This window comes from Cyphellophora europaea (assembly GCF_000365145.1).
Source record: "Cyphellophora europaea CBS 101466 unplaced genomic scaffold supercont1.7, whole genome shotgun sequence".
Classification (NCBI taxonomy): Eukaryota; Fungi; Ascomycota; class Eurotiomycetes; order Chaetothyriales; family Cyphellophoraceae; genus Cyphellophora; species Cyphellophora europaea.
In genome coordinates, this window is record NW_008481813.1 from 745,048 (window position 1) to 760,879 (window position 15,832).

General features: G+C 52.7%; 3 protein-coding genes across 3 annotated transcripts; 2 read left to right on the top strand and 1 right to left on the bottom strand.

The window, feature by feature from the left end:
* Positions 1-398: 398 nt before the first annotated feature.
* Positions 399-1,148, top strand: HMPREF1541_07367 (uncharacterized protein; the record flags this gene model as incomplete). Its single annotated transcript, XM_008721691.1, has 2 exons — positions 399-444; positions 490-1,148. The coding sequence occupies 2 exons, from the start codon at positions 399-401 to the stop codon at positions 1,146-1,148; spliced, it is 705 nt and encodes a 234-aa protein (XP_008719913.1).
* A 2,072-nt stretch (positions 1,149-3,220) lies between these two features.
* On the top strand, positions 3,221-4,017 carry HMPREF1541_07368 (uncharacterized protein; the record flags this gene model as incomplete). Its single annotated transcript, XM_008721692.1, has 3 exons — positions 3,221-3,449; positions 3,568-3,723; positions 3,770-4,017. 3 exons carry the CDS (start codon positions 3,221-3,223, stop codon positions 4,015-4,017), a joined length of 633 nt encoding a protein of 210 aa, XP_008719914.1.
* Positions 4,018-4,338: 321 nt separating this feature from the next.
* HMPREF1541_07369 (uncharacterized protein) lies at positions 4,339-5,539 on the bottom strand (the record flags this gene model as incomplete). Its single annotated transcript, XM_008721693.1, has 3 exons — positions 4,339-4,584; positions 4,714-5,136; positions 5,183-5,539. 3 exons carry the CDS (start codon positions 5,537-5,539, stop codon positions 4,339-4,341), a joined length of 1,026 nt encoding a protein of 341 aa, XP_008719915.1.
* Between the last annotated feature and the right edge of the window lie 10,293 nt (positions 5,540-15,832).

Genomic DNA, 15,832 nt, shown 5'->3' on the forward strand with positions numbered 1-15,832 from the left:
TATAAGGAGGCTTGCAGACCGATGAGGTAGGTTCGCAGTATATGGATAGTGTAATACAACACCATTGTGCATCAGGCGGTCTTCCGCTCCCACTTCGAGCTGGGTCTTCTGGAGCTCGCCTCCTGTGTTGCTGCTCAGCTTCATGAGAAAACGGCCTTTTCACTGTGATGACGTGTCCTGTTGTGGTCGCGTTTGTCGGATGCTATTCACTCACACAGGCAGAAGGCTGGGGCAAGGCTGGACGCCTTCACACTGCGTCTCAACTTCTTGCAACAAACTTGTTCTTCCACCTCTGCCACTTGTTCAGTTCACTCGCCACTTCTCGCTACGCATGCGGTATCACCTATCCTCAAAACAGCTTTGCATCAATGAAGAGTCTTACAACCCTTCTCCGCAAGATGTCGCTGAAGCCAGAACATTCTTCTAAGACCGCCGTTACCACAGGTATGTGATAAAATCTTCGCGGCTAGCCATACTAAACCAGCGCAGACGAGTTTGATGACCAAGTCCGCGCTGCTGACGAGAGAGCTATGGCTGCCGGCGAATCATTACCGACCACTCCTGATGGCAAGATAACCTCCTCACCTCCTTCGGCACCTATTCCGATTCCAAGCCACAGAAACGCTGGCTATGCCAGTCTCGACTCACCAACCCTGCCCGTTTTGCCAAGTCCTGTGCTTCCCTCGCTACCAGACTCTATACACGATAATCAGATGCCGTCTTCTCTGTCCGATCGTCCCAGCAAGCGTCCTAGAATCGACTACAGTCGTGAGGATGCGGGAATCGATATCAGACCCCCAAGATTGACGACTGTCGGCGTTGACCAGCTTGCAAAACTGCGCGAGGATAGAACAAAGCTCCTCGAGACAAACATGGAGCTGGCCAAAGACCACGCCAAAATGAAGACGCTCGCTGCCGAGAAGAAGAAGCTCGCTGCCGAGAACGACATCCTTGAGTTGGAGAATAAACGGCTCGAGCACGCCAATGAGGTGGCACAGGAGGAGAACATCGACTTGCAGGTTCGGCTGCGTGAGGTGACGGAGGAGCTCGAGCGCCTTCAGACGGCTTTCTATAGGCTCAACAATATGGTTGTTTCGGGCAAGCTCGTGAATGCAGAGGACGGAGAAGAGGAGGCTGTGAAGAAATGAAGTGGTTGGGTTGGGGAATGTGGTGAAGTTGCAGAACGAATGTCACCGGGTGGGTCACCTTGGGGCAGGAAATGTGAACAAAGCCGATGAATGATTCCGGCCCGCCGCCTTTTCAAGGCAGCAAATAAGCAGACCTCATCCCGATTTGATTTTGGTCACATCTTCGATTTGCTTTTGCCTTGCTATGGGCTTGCTTGCGCCTTACCTCGGACTGGCCCATCTCGCATGATTGATGTCGAGGATACGTCCTGGTGCCCTCCCGGATCTCATGCCGTCGACCCGCTCGGTGCTGCGGTCACTCGCTATGACGAGCCCATAGGGTATGGAACTAGGATTCTACGTCGTGCATGCCAAGATTCCCAATGCCTGTTCGGCCGCTCCGGGGGCCCACCGCACAGACCTTGTATACAAGATACTCGAAATTTGCCGCCAACAATCGCACACAAATACGACTGAATATCAGCATCAGGTAAGCTTGTCTTACTAGACATCGTCGACCATATCACTAACGCCGAAAAGTGGTTTAGTGGTAAAATCCGTCGTTGCCATCGACGGGCCCCGTGTTCGGTAAGTCATTCGGAAGCCTCCTCAGCAGTAGCAGCCCTTCTAACAACACCCAGATTCACGGCTGATGCAAACCCGCTTGCTTTTTTGCTTTTTGGCGGTCTGTATTGAAAGAGGCGGAGCAAGTGCGATGCCGCTGTGGAGTGAGACTGGTAGGTGGGGCAAGAAGACGCAGAAGGGTCCAGGTGGAACAGAGGTGAATTGAGGACCATCAGATCTCCACCACCTTCAATCCTGCACTGACAGTGGCTCTCCCAGAGCCGGCCCTCTGATAGCCTCGACACCGCTCTCAAGAGAATAGACGCTGTCAGTGGTGGGCTTGAATCGGCCAGCGTCAATGAGTCCTGCGACCTGCCCAGGCTGCTCTCCCCAATGATGCATACGGGAAGGCTGTGCCTCTCACCCCGTTCGCAATTTCAGGCGGAGTTCCGATAACTCACTTCCACCTCATATCAGCTGGCGGCACGTTGGTCACGACGTCGGCTCTCTTCCAGCGAGTCCCAGAAAGATTGCGCAGCCTCCCTCGCCACACAGTTCACAACAAGATTCGCGCGGTATGATAGGTCTTCCCCGGCCCACGCTTCAGGCGGAATGCTGCTTCACCAAACGATGACCCTGTCAGCTACGAGAGATCTGACCAGGCCAAGCTCAGATGCATGCCCACAACATATGTGCCGAAGAGGATGAATTAACTCCACAGCCCACAAGCCGGCGCCTCCTGATGCACTCCTTACCAGCATGCAAAGACTCGTCCTTGGCTTCCGGTTCGCCAGCATACAATCGAGTGTACTTCAGGTACTCAAAGAAGGGCGGCCGCGCCGTGAGTACACTGACGGGGTACAGCGGCTGTGTCGGCATACGATAGACCCTTCGGAGCAGAGGCAATCTCCTGCTCGAAAACGATCGACTTCTTGTGGGGTGATATGACGAAGCATCCCATAATGCCGGCTCGTCTGCGTCTGAACGCCACTGCTCAACAAGGCGACCGTGTCGGCAATGTCGCGCTGCGGCTGGCTTCGGTACAGCCCTTGCACGACCTGTGCCCCGAACCTCCCACTGCTAGTCAATAGATACTCATAAGATCAAATCGCATACGTCGTGAGAACGAACGACATTGCAAGCACGTTCGAGAAGCCCTGTCATCCACTTACACATTGTATGAGCACCAGGATGGCAGAATATTGTTCCGACAACTCCGTGATTCTTAGCATCTGCTCCTCTCCTCTCGTAACTCTTGCACCACCTCGCGCGTGCCGCCGCCTTCTTGCTACATTGCAGAAGCTCCTGGCGGAAAGTCTCACCCAGAAGTACCTAGTAATCAAGCTTTCCGAAGTCACCTGGTCACGGCGGCTTTAGGCGCATCCCGATGACTCACCTAATTACGTCTTGCTGGTCGGCAATGCACCTCGAAGCGGCCTAGTGAATGTTGCCTAGAGACCTGATATATGCCACACTCTTCAACTGCGGTATACCGGGACTGCTACTTAGCCACCTCCAACGTTGTCGATATGCCGGTTAAAGTCGAATACGCTAGCGATGAGGATGCTCCTCGATCCTTCGAGATCGAGCACTTGGCTTATACGGAATCCGAAGATCCTGTTGAACCCTTGCTCTTCCCTGGTCCTATGCCTCCTGACGCCAGCGAAAAGCGCGCAGCAATTATCCTGAAGCACAAACGCGAGGATGCGAGCATTGTCTGGCTCAAGGCCGTCGATACGGAAACAGGGCAAATGATCGGTAAGTGTGCCACAGACCTTTAATGATCCGGACACACTCTGCTATCCTAGATGTGACTCCCTAGCCTCTGCAGACTTTGCACTCTCCCATCCAACACGCCGCTAACGACCTCACTCAGGCTTCGCTCAGTGGCACATCTACGAACCTGGCAAGCCAATACCCGAGCCCCCACCGCGCGAGTTTGGTCCAGGCAGCAACCCCGAAGTCTGTGAAGCATTTTTCGGTTCCATCGACGCCAAGCGACAGCAGGTGATGGGCGACAAGCCTCACATCTGTAAGTGGAACTACGGGATCCTGCTCCGCAAGCTGACCTCCTGCAGTTCTTAAATTCCTCCATACCGATCCGAAGCACCAACGTCGTGGGGCCGGTAGCATGCTGATCAAATGGGGCATTCAGCGCTCGGAGGAGCTGAACTTACCGGCGTACCTGGAAGCTACGTCGGCCGGTCATGGGCTGTATGCGAAGCATGGTTTTCAGGACATTGGCAGGTTAGATTTTGATTTGGCCAAGTGGGGTGGGTCGGGTACTACTGGGGTTGTTCTTATGCTTCGACCAGTGCCTGCGTAAAAGCAGGTCGCTGACCCAGTGCTCATAGACAGGAAGGACATGCTGAGCGTGCCTTGACGGATTCTCTGCAGGATAGTTATGGTCATCACCCCTATCCCATGCTCTGCTCCCGTCCATGGACACATCTACCCCAATTTGTCTTCACGGAATGCTCATCGCTACCTACGCCTCATCATCCAGACTACGGCCCGCGCTATTGAGGCGCCTCTTCAAAACAAGTGCCCGCATCTACCTGGGGCAATTGAGCCGAACTCAAGCTGACGATTGCAGAAGCAACAAAATACATCAAGAATGCTGTGTGGTTATCATCCAGATCTCTTATCACAGGATGTCCTCTGGGAGCACTATCACCCAATTCTTGTCCGCCGTCACCTCTAGCCCATTCTCCGCCTGGCCCGCCGAGTTCTCGGCTATCATCTCATTCAATTCCTCGAACGCACTCGCCGATCGGTTAATCCAAAGGTGAATCCCGCCTTTTCCGATGTCGACCCCATGGAATTGCATGTAACCGTCCGATCCGGGTGTGTCGCCACCTACCAGTATGGGCTTCTTCCACTGATCGATGTACTGGTGATTATGTCAGCAAGGTGGCTGCCCAAGACGGCGCTCAAGATGCAACGGGCAGTGAGGTCTTCACACGTGTGTGGGCAACCGAAACCATGCTTGTCGAGAGACTCAACCGCAAAGAGAACTTACTGTCAAGATTGCCGCCCACTTGCCGGAAAACCATGTCGCTGGTGTCCACAAGTAGGGTCCAAAGACCAAGCCTAGATTGGCCTGCTCATCGTAGTCGCCCTCCTCAATCTGCTTCCGTGCGTTGGTCAGGTCGCCCGACGTGGCGTTCTTGAGCATGGTAGTAACGCCGATGACATTCTCCGGAGGCACGTTGTATCCGTACTTGGGATCACTCGCAACGAAACGAACGAGTTCTTCACTGGCGGCGGTGATGACGTAGACGTCGATACCGTTGGCCATGAGCGCATTGTACAGCTCTACCTGGCCTTGGAAGATCTGCGGCGGTGTCACTTCATCCTCGACCACCTCATCTCCGTCCCAGTACTTGGTCGGAATGGTCTCGTTGGAGGCCATCAGCTCGTCCACGTAGCCTTTTGAGTTCTCCTAAGGTCAGGCCACTCCAGACCTGGGCCACCCACGGATAGCATACCAGATCGTCGACCTCACACAGGCGGACGTAGTAGCTGTACAGGGTCTCGGTGAACTCATCGGTATCCTTGAAGTCGATCAGCTTCAGCGAAGGGTCGAGACTGTCGCGGGTCAATATGCCGCGGTTCTCGAGGAATGGCAGTAGAGACTCTTCCAGATCGAAGCGGTAGCTCGTGTTGTCCATGTCGAAGCACGCGTAGTTACCCTTGTTGGCGTTGGCGGCAATCATGGCATTGAGAGCCGTGGCGGCTTCGGCCGGCCAGTGCTGGAGCTGCGGCGCGATAGGATATGCGTACGCTGTGAGACGGGCAAAAGCCAGCCAGATGGTGGGCACGGAGGGGCTCACGGTGAATTTCATCGTGGTCAACGAGTGCTGTGTGCCGGGATTGTGAGTGAGGAGCGAGGCGAAAATCTGGAAGAGGAAGGAAGTCGTGTGCTCGCAGGTCGAGCTCCCCCACTTCTATCATTCGGTACGTAACTGCTTGGCGGGTAGAAGCTTATCCTGGGCTACGCTGCATCCTGCATAGCCTTGTCCGCCTAGCGATGGAACATTGCGAAGAGACTCGGGATATGCAAGTCTAGCCAAGGCATTGTACGCTCCAAACTCGGTATTCAGAGCTTTTTGCTGAGCCGTGGAAGCTTTGAAACTCAGGCAGTGAATGGGGCTCCACAACTTGGAAGCGCCACAACTCAGAGGTCCTCGTTGAAAACTTCCAGAGTCCTTTCACGAAGCATGGTGATGTTTTGCTTTCTCCTACTCAGCTCGCAGATAATTCACACCGGCAAGACAGCACTGACTGACAAGAGGTAAATGCAGAGACGTTCTGTCATGGCACGAAGACGAGAGACGCGTAGGGAGTTGAGCATGTAAAGCTTGGCAAGACGCGGGGAGGTGGGGCGCGATCTCCAGAAGAAACTTGGAAAATTCCCAAGCGATCTTGCAGTTTCGGATCTCAAGCTCGAGTCTGCTAGTCGACTGCTTGTATCCGCCTACTCTAGCCTGCCGAGCCTTCGTCCAAGGTATGAAGCATCGAACCCAACCTTTCATGGGCGGCGAGACCAGTGGATGTTACATGCTGAATGCTTCTCACTCCCTAATCCGCGTTGACGCGGCCGTCTCGACCTTCAGCGGCACCTCGTGCGGTCTGATCAGGAACCATAGTTGCTGAATATTGAGAACAATTTACCACACATTGCCGCAGTATCTCTTCACAGTGATCCGTCCAGCAAGGCTGGCGCCGAATTGCTACAGCCCGCCCCTTCAGGCTTTGGGTGCGATCCCCATATCGCTGTTCATGCTGCTGTAGACTGTAGGTGGTTTTCGGGGTTTTTGGTCAAGTCTTCGTGAGAACCACCCAGTGAAGCGGGTGTCAGGACTCGAGTTCCTGATCTCCCCTCGTTGATGTCTTTCCTGATCAGATCATCACACCCATCATCATCATTGCTTTGCCCGTCAATCTGTCAGAATGGTGAGCCATCAGCCATCAGTTCCCCAGCATGCCAGCAAGCGACCTGGAAGCCCTTTGGAGAGCCCATCAGCGCCCAAGAAGCCCAAAGTTTACAACGACCCATTGCCATGCAACGTAGGGACACCAAAAGACCTCTCAGACATGAAGCCGAACCAGATTAGGCAAAGCATTGGCCACATAAGAGAGGAGAATTAGACATTTTGCGAGGCGACTGCGCTGCTCAACTGTAAGCTGGACCCTACCTACATACGCCATTTGTCAAATGAAAATGGCAGGCTTGTTGTCTCAGCGATCAATGCTACAACAGTGGTGGTTTGACACTTCAAAGCCAAAATGTTACGAGGTCACGGTGAAGAACATGCCGAAGGCCCTCACGAACTTGGAACAAATATTCGAAGAAGCTACAGATCTCGCCACCGTCAAAGAGGCATCTTATCTTCAGTTCTGTGTCATGAACTGCATCACTCCCCGAGAGCCAGGTGGGCTGGAGTACACGTCGAAGATCGTCTCCAACGCATCCACAGATCTTCCGCATACTCTCTGACTCATGGTCCGAAAAGTATTCCAGCGATCGCTTTCCTGCCAATTCCTTCGCGAGCCCCGTCCAGGGTCCGTCTTCTTCGGCTTCATATATGACTGTTCTTCAAGTCAAGAGTGTCTTCAAGCTCTACACAGAAGTATCTTTTTAGTTACATGTATCTTTAAAATCTACCCAGAGTGTCTTCTAGTCAACAGTGTCTGTAAATTGTGGTCCCAGGTATCTTCAAATTCTACTCGGGAGTGTCTTCTAGTCAAGAGTGCTACTGAATTCTAGTCCAAAGTATCTTAAAATCCTACACAAGAGTGCCGTCTGGTCAAGAGTGTCTTTAAATTCTAGTCAAGATTCAAGTTGTCTTCCAGTCGAGAAAACACTCTGGACCAGAGGTGTCTTGTATCTTGGTCAATCGTGATCGTCTTCGTAACATTTGTCTTGAAGACATGACACTTCTCTCCGAGCGCCAGATTTTGCGCGTGCCTTCTTCGTCCTTCATCATGGGTATCAGGACCTAGGTCTGACCCCAACCGGTCGGTACCGCAGCCAAAGTCCTGCTTTCTGCGTGTGTGCATCCTCTCGCCTTCAGCCCTGCCGTGGCCCGCTCTCCACACCGCATCGCACCAACGTCGACGCCTGTCGCGTCATCGCGCCTCCGCACACGTTCGCGGTCGAGCCTTCGCAGGACCGCTCTCCAACTGCCATCTACTAGTATATTCAACTCCACATCATCGCCTTCGCTTGCGGGCGGCATACCTAATTTGTCACGTCGACGAGCACGACACGAAGCATTACTCTGCTGGTTGATGGACGACAAGCACATTCACGGTCATAGTCCATTCACGGTCATCCTGTCGTCTTCCGCGTGAATGTGCTTGTCTAGCAGGGTTCGTCCTCGACAGGCCTAGGAAGCTAGACCTGCCATCTCATCCATTCCATCAGCCCCGGCGCTGCTGCTCGCTGTCCAAACTGGCATTTTCTTCTCTGCACTCATGCGCTGCGCATATCTGTCGACCCCGGGAACACGCTCCGGTGCTCAATGCAGGCTGCTCGTCGAGATGGTTAACTGTTGCCCGTTGACCCCAGCGCCAGAGCGCCATAGCCACCACCATGTGTCCATGCCAGCCGGCCCCGGTTGATGCCGACCCTTCTCAGCAATTTGATACGTGACCGTTGCCGCAGCCTACATGCATCCTCCCTGAGCAGGGCTTGTCACTGGCCGGAGATTCTCGCCATCTACCTGTTCGTGAGCGCTGGTGGAGCCTCGTCTGACCCTTGCCACTGCCAGCGAAGTGTTCATCGAACTCGAGCATCTGAAATCCCATCGCCCCAGTATTGTCAATACCACTTGATCACATTATGGCTTCGGCACTAGGTATGCTTCCTTCGCTACCTAGTAGTCAAGGTTCTTGTAGACCCGAAGGTAGACAGCGTCGATAGTATGTTCCTCGAGATGTTCATGAATCTCTCGGTAATACCTATGGGTAATACTACATCGGCCATAGGCAACTCCTCCAAGCAATTACGGTCTCGGCTCATGATGTGCTCGATCTACGTGCAAGTCATCTCACTCGAGGGCGTAGGTACAACGCGCTGGTAAACGTACGAGTCTAGTGCTTCCAGTCGATCCACAGACGTTCAAAGTGCTGACAATGAGACGAGCGCTTGCATTGGAGGGATCTGCTCTCAGGGGTATGTAATGGAGTATGTGTGCTAAGGCTAGTAGTACATCTTTTCACGGCTGAGCTTTCTTGGGCTGAGACGACCGTCATATGCATACTATACGGGCCGCTATATCATGTAGCATAGCTTCGGCAGCTTTGCCTCTCTTTCCAAGATGCACTTGAGAATCAAGATTGGACTCTCATTTACAGCCCGTCTGCGGTATTGGAATTCCAAGTTCTAGGTGTGCTAGAGGAAACGAGATGACTGACGATGGTAAGACGCTTTGATGCAAGGTCATATCGAGAGCTCGACTGCATGATCAGGCTAGATATTAGTACTCAGACTTGTGATGTCAGTGCTGAGTTTGATCGTGGCGCGGAAGAAGGACACAGACTTGTATAGAAAAGGCATTAATACAGGTAGGTAAGCAGAACACATCGTGTCACGGTGCTGTCAAAGTAGACTGAGCAACGTTCCTTCCTGTGGGGCTGGCAACAACGTACCCACAATTGACCGAAGAGGAGTGGCCTGACAAGAATAGAAGGAAGGAGGAATGACGGGTGAGCCGTGCACGACGATGAATTCTGAACATGAGATTGTGTCAGTGTCCGACAGCGGAGCTCGGTGCAAGAAGAAAGGTCTCACAGAGGTTAGATGCTGATATCTACAGATTCGTGTCTCAACCAGAGAGTCTGCCGATGAACTTGTTGGATGCTGGGAAGAATTTGAAGGTTATAAGTTGTGGGTGTCAATTAGGTACCAGCTGGTCGGAGGAGAGGTACTACTTACTAGATAGTGTGGTTGGCTAAGACGTAACGCCGAATACGTAAAAATTGTCAGGAATTCGTAGCAGTGGCGAGCAGCTCGCTCCAGTGTCGAAGAGCTTGAGAAGTAGCGAGGGTGAGGAGCAGCGAGAACGAGCATCTCAGCGTTTGTGAACAATCGCAATGCTACTTTGACTTGACGAAGGGCGGATGAGAGAGCACCGACTGGAGAATGATGTGGTGACCGAGCCGACGATCCACGGGGTACCTAGCCAATGCATTCAGGGCGTGGAAGGAGGCGTTAATCAATGCAGGCGGATGTAAGCTAGCTCTGATCTTAGCAAGCGATAGTTGCAGGCGATGATGAGCATACCTTAGCTGACGAAACGTGATCAGTGGCAGCAGTGATGAAAAAGTGACGATCAGAAATGGATGTGGAGGCAATCACAGGACTGGTTAGTATGGCGTGCTGATGTAAAACGCAGCGACGACCGCGATGTGATGCTACTTTGCATCGATAATGCAAATCAAGCGCGGTCAAAATCGACCATTCTGAAATCAAGGGTCAATCGTTAAAATTGTTGGTGCATTGGGTTTCCAGCGGGAGCCGCTTCGACAGGCTACTAAAAGACCAACATGTCGCCCTCTGTGCTTCAAAAAATGCACGGAAGCATTAATGAAAGCAGAGTCGGCAGAATTGCACCCAGGATGGGGCATGCAATGTCCCCGTTGGCTCTGCAGTCCTCTGGTGGGGTCGCAGTGGTGTGCGTTCGAACAGTATGTACTCTTTTTCACCGGTAGTCGTATCAGCCCCGAACGAACCAGGTGGACGCCGTGGGTGCGGAATGAAAAGCTTGACGCATTGTTCGCGAGAGGGCTACTGATATGCCTACAGCGGTCGTGCACGCAGACATTGGATGTCATAGCAGATTGTCCAAGCCCATCAATTGTGCTGGACATCGCAGGGCGTCGCGATGTATATCGCGCAAGATCTAGGCAAGGCCAGCTACAACAGATAGAACGAGGACGAAGAGCATAAGCCTCGAACAGCCAAACCCGCAGACATACCTAGTACCTAGTATCTACCCAATGCTTCTTCCCTAGCATGCAAATATCCCATTGTTGCATGCCGCTCTTGTGCAGAAGGACAATCGTGACAATTCTTTTTTTTCAGTTTCATCACGCTTTGAGACGCCGCTAAAAGTTGGGAGCAGCACCAGCACATCTCCCATCTCCCAATACTTCTGCCTGCTTCAGAGTGTAGAAGTGCAACACTGTGACCGTGCATCTCGAGCGAATGGATTACCTCACGTCGACTGGATGCTGTACGAAGCATTGAAGATGGGACGGTCGTAAAGGGAAGTTCGAGCATAGGCAACGAGGCGACGTATAAGTGAGCAGTACCTATCAAAGATGACGCGCAGACGAGGTCTCGCAGGCCCTGCGAAAGTCGTTGTAGATGAGTCTTCGCACAGGCATTAGAAGACAGATGCAGTGCAGTACCTACTAACTAGGTACTTCACCAAGAGCAGACATAGTCAGTAGTACAAGCGCTGGTGCGACACAGCGTGTCGCACTGTCAAAGTTATATGACGCGAATAGCATGTACGCATGCTGTTGGCCGCTCCGCGCGCGTATGGGAGCAGAGCTGCGCCTCACAGGATTTGTCACTCGAATGCAGATATACTTTTTTCCGTGCTCGGGTTGGTAGGGAATGAAGGCAACATTGGGACAAGACCGGGCAATCAATGAGTCGCATTGCATGAGAAGAGCAAGGTCCAAGGCCGTCCTACAGTACTGCACGTAGAGAACAGAAACATAAGGTAGTTCCTGATTCCTGCGTTCGCATAACGCGGGGCAGCGTCTGGCAAAGTCGAGTGTGGTCATTTTTTCAACCTTTGTCGCGAGACATTTGAGCGGTGCTGAAAGTTGGCTTGCAGTGTTATTGAGTCGTCATAGCGAGCGTACCCAACATCCTTCCTAGTGATGTATGAGGACAGCCCAGGCATAACTGCTCGGGATGGAGCATGGGGAAGTCATTTGACTGCAGTTCTTCTGACAGAAAGGGACCACAAATAGAGGTTGGGGTTGAGACCTCGCGATATCGAACGAGTTCATGATGTACCCACAGCTCTCGCCTACCTAGTAATGGCTCGGACATCTGATGCGCAGCGAGCTTTATTCGAGGCTGCAGAGAGACTTACGTACTATAGTGTAAGGCATTGTCCTCAATTCCAGACAGCAGCGTTCTAGATCGGCGGCGGAAAGAAAAGCATCTTACAATGCTCGAACGAGGGCGTGAACGTTTAACAGGCTCTTCCGGGCTCGCGTGACGATGCGATGACGATGGCCTGGCCTAAATAGGCCAGGAGCACAACCACAGAAACGATCCGCCTGCAGATTGCAGTCCAAAATGAGTTCGTCGCTTTCGCCACCTAATTTTATTCCCCCAGATGCGAGCCCCACAGGCAGCTTTGGGACTTGATACGCCAGACATACTCGAGAGAATCACCTGAAGATCCACTGTACATCATGTTTGCATCGTCACAGCCAGTGGTTTGGTAGCGAGCATTGCGATCTGACAAACAGAGCGTGGAGAAGAAGTCATATCATTACGAAAGCTCTCCGTACGAAACATAAGGCAAGGTACTGGTTCTGTAGCGATGGTCGAAGAAGAACACATTTTCCTGTGGGATGTTTGCGAATGATGAGGCGCCTGTAGCGATTCTGGAACCGACGGAGCTGACTGAAAGAGCAAGGTTTTTGACTGGATCCGAAGCATTGACCGGCCACGAGTGCTACTGAAGACGATCGACTTGTGTCTTCGAAGCTTACTTGTGCGATTGATGTATACTCTGGGAGGATGACTTGACGAAAGATGACTTGCGAGAATGTTATGGACGATCACTGTTCATTGTGAAAGTACTAGGTATCTTTGATCGTGGTCAATGCTCATGACAACAGTTTGCCGTTGGGGCTCTGGAACGCCGAGACTGGGGATGACTGGCGTTCAAAACCTATGGCAACATGTTTGTGGCCGGCATGCTCGCATTGGATTGGCGTGTCGCTTGAGGACGGCCGTGCTCGTTCAAAGATAACTTGTTCAAGCATACCTACTAGGTAACTCTGCTTGAACAGCTTTCTCAAGGACGCCTCGGGGGTAGCTTGCTTGAAAACCACTTGCTGAGACGATGAATCGAGGACGACTGGGTCAGTGTTGAGCATGACTCAACCTGAAAGTCACTCGTATACGGAAAGGCCACTTGCTTAAGGACGGCTTGCCCTAGGATGACTTGTGATGAATAAGAAGAACTATTGCGAGCATGATGTAACGTTGAATGACCAGTAGGTAACAGCCATTATCCAGATATCCAGTGGCAGGACGCCGCAGCGATGCTAGAATGTGTATGATACATGGAACTCGTGACGATCTTGTGGTGCTCCAATCCCAGTGTTGGTTTATGAGAGTATGGAAGTTGACCGATGATAATGCTGGTCGCAACATCAATGAAAACTCACAGTGAGGTCTTGCTTTCGTGCTTGTGTTGCCGTAGCTTGTAACAGCGTTGAGCAGAGGAAGCCGCAGAGCGTTCCTCGGAATGGCGGGCGATAGATCAGAGGCTGTACCTAGTGTAAACGATGAGGATGAGATGCGAGACGTTGAATGAGGTTCAAGGCGATGTGGATGAGGTTCGAGTTGGCGGAAGTGAGTTGCGAGAGGGCAGGAGTGAGCATCAGGATACAGTGACGAAGATGGAAAACAAGGCAACTGGAAGAAGTGGAAGACGATGGGATGACGTTGGAGGTATTGGTGATGGGAATGGAAACGACGATGAGATGGCCGTCGACAAGACTAGAGCGTAAGGAGTTGTGGGAACGTGATTCTTCATCTCGCTCACTGGACACCTTCGCCGTATTGCATCGCATCAGCTTCGGTACCTAGTATGTGAGAGGTGCAGCAGATCCGAAAGTTCCAAGCTCTTGTGTAAATCTCGGACGACACTCAGCAACGCAAGTCTCCGAGTACGAGCAGTCCGGAGAAACTGTGGTTTCTAGGCCGACCGGTCTCATGCTCCACTGGGGTGTTCGTCTTATCAGGGAGCCTAGTCATCTAACACATGTAGCTGATGTGCACAAAGTGACGGCGACATGAGAAACGCTTTGATGCTCGGCAGAGTTCGACTGCCGAGCCACTTGAGGTGATGAGAGTCGTGTACGCCGAAGTCTGAGGGCGTGGAGGTGGTCGGCGAGCGACGATGGAGGGTCGAGGGCGACGAGGTTTGAGGGCCAGGACGCTGAATAGCGGTGAAGCTAGAGGGCTATGGAGGTGTAGGATGTAGAGGTTCGAGAGCGATGAGAGTCGAGAACGAGAAACTGGTCGACGAGGGACGGTCGACGAAGGACGAAGGAGGGTTGAGCGCAATGAGATAGGTCGAGGGTGATGAGAGTCGACGAGGGACAGTGGACGAGTGAAAAGAAAGCTTGGAGGTGCTCTGGAAGACAGCGAAGTGGCACACAAGTCCGCCGCCGTCTCGCTCTATGCTAATGTCCAGCTCTTTGACCGACGAGGGCGGAGTATGGAGAACGTCGCTAGGTAAGCAGGTTCAGCACGAAGCGTTTCTGAGAAACAACGAGGTGCTTAGGCTCGAGATCGCCTCTTGCAGACAGTCGACCGTTCTCCGCTAGCAAGCAGCTCCACAACGGCTATGTCTGCATCGCTCGTTCCCAGCTCAAGGTCAAGCAGTTCAACACCAACGACACAGGGATTCGAGGAGCTGGGGGGCCTTCCCAGATCAGGACTCGGACCCAACAAAGCTCTGTCGTTATCCTTGAGCGGGCTTTCGACGATTTGAGGCGAGTCATTAGAGAGGAGTCAAGAGCTACCCAGGATCCGGGCCGGACAAGATGAGGAAAGGCGAGGTGAACCTTGGAGGACGAAGTCGCGAGGGGCTATGCCCATTACGATGACCGTCTGGCTTGCTCTCTTGACGTCGTCGAGCGCAAGGCGCGGCGCGGCGCGGCGCGGCGAAATGCATTAAGGGCCACAGCTATGTGGGCAGTAAGGCCCCTAACAAGGCTGCTGTATCCAGGGGTAAATGTTGTCGCGTCGATGGCAAATCTACAGCGCCACCTCCTGCCTGGCATCGGCCAACCACCAAATGACGAGCGAACCTTTCCATTAGCCAGACGTATCTTATAAAGTGCTTCCCGAGCTAACAGATCCAAAAGATGCCGGCCGCTAGTGAAGTGCGAGCAATTCAGGTTGTAGTGATTCGCCGGAATACGACTAATGGTGAAGGTATGCTTTGGCTATGACAGGGGGTGGCAGGCATTGGTGGAATGTGGAAATGCGATATGACGAGAGAGCGTGCTTCCGCTTCATGAAAGGGTGATTTATCTAGCAGGTGACTCGAGCAATAGAGCTGCCTGTCTGCAACTCGATGACAGCTTGAGCTCATGATTCCATTTGGCTGCCAAAGGTCGAGGTCCTTTGACAGCGATACCTATCAAACTATTTCCCTTGAGCACTGCATTCCTGTGTCCCATCCGTACTTCTATTCGTATACTGGCCAATAAGCACACCCCTGGAGGGCCTGACTTAGAGTCGATTCCCAGAATGTTGAACCTTTCAGCCATCATGTGTGAGAGACGGATCCTGGCTTGCAGTCAAAGACTGCCTTATTGGCCATCTTGCCACCATTAGTCCTCCTGAGACAGGTTCTTGTCCGGGGGTTTCAATACTCTGTCCATTTGCACATACGTTGCTATCATGTGCTTGACTTTGTTCTCGTCTGCGGTGATGCCAGTCTTGATGAGTGTCATGCGCCAAAAACACCATAGCCAACGTGTTACAAGCACAGCATAGATAAAGCTTCCCGAAGGGGCTGCCGCATCATTTGACAGCATGATCAGGGCCTGACTCGTTGAATGGTGCCACCGATGCAGCAAGGTCTTGGATGCGAGCCTCGGCGCAGGAGGAGTCGTCTGTGTCGGTAGCAGCCGCGAGCCCGACCAGAGCTGGAGCGATTTTCGAGTCGTTGAAGACAGCATTCCAGCGCTCTTCTACGTCATCAGGCTCGCTGTCGATGGCGACATCGAACATATGCTCGAGGTCTGGCCACTCAAGTTTAGTGAGTTGTGTAGTGTCGGTGGAGTTGGTCTCTGAGAGGTTGCTATCCTTAGGAACCAGCTGCAGTTCTGTTAGCGACGTCCGCACTAGC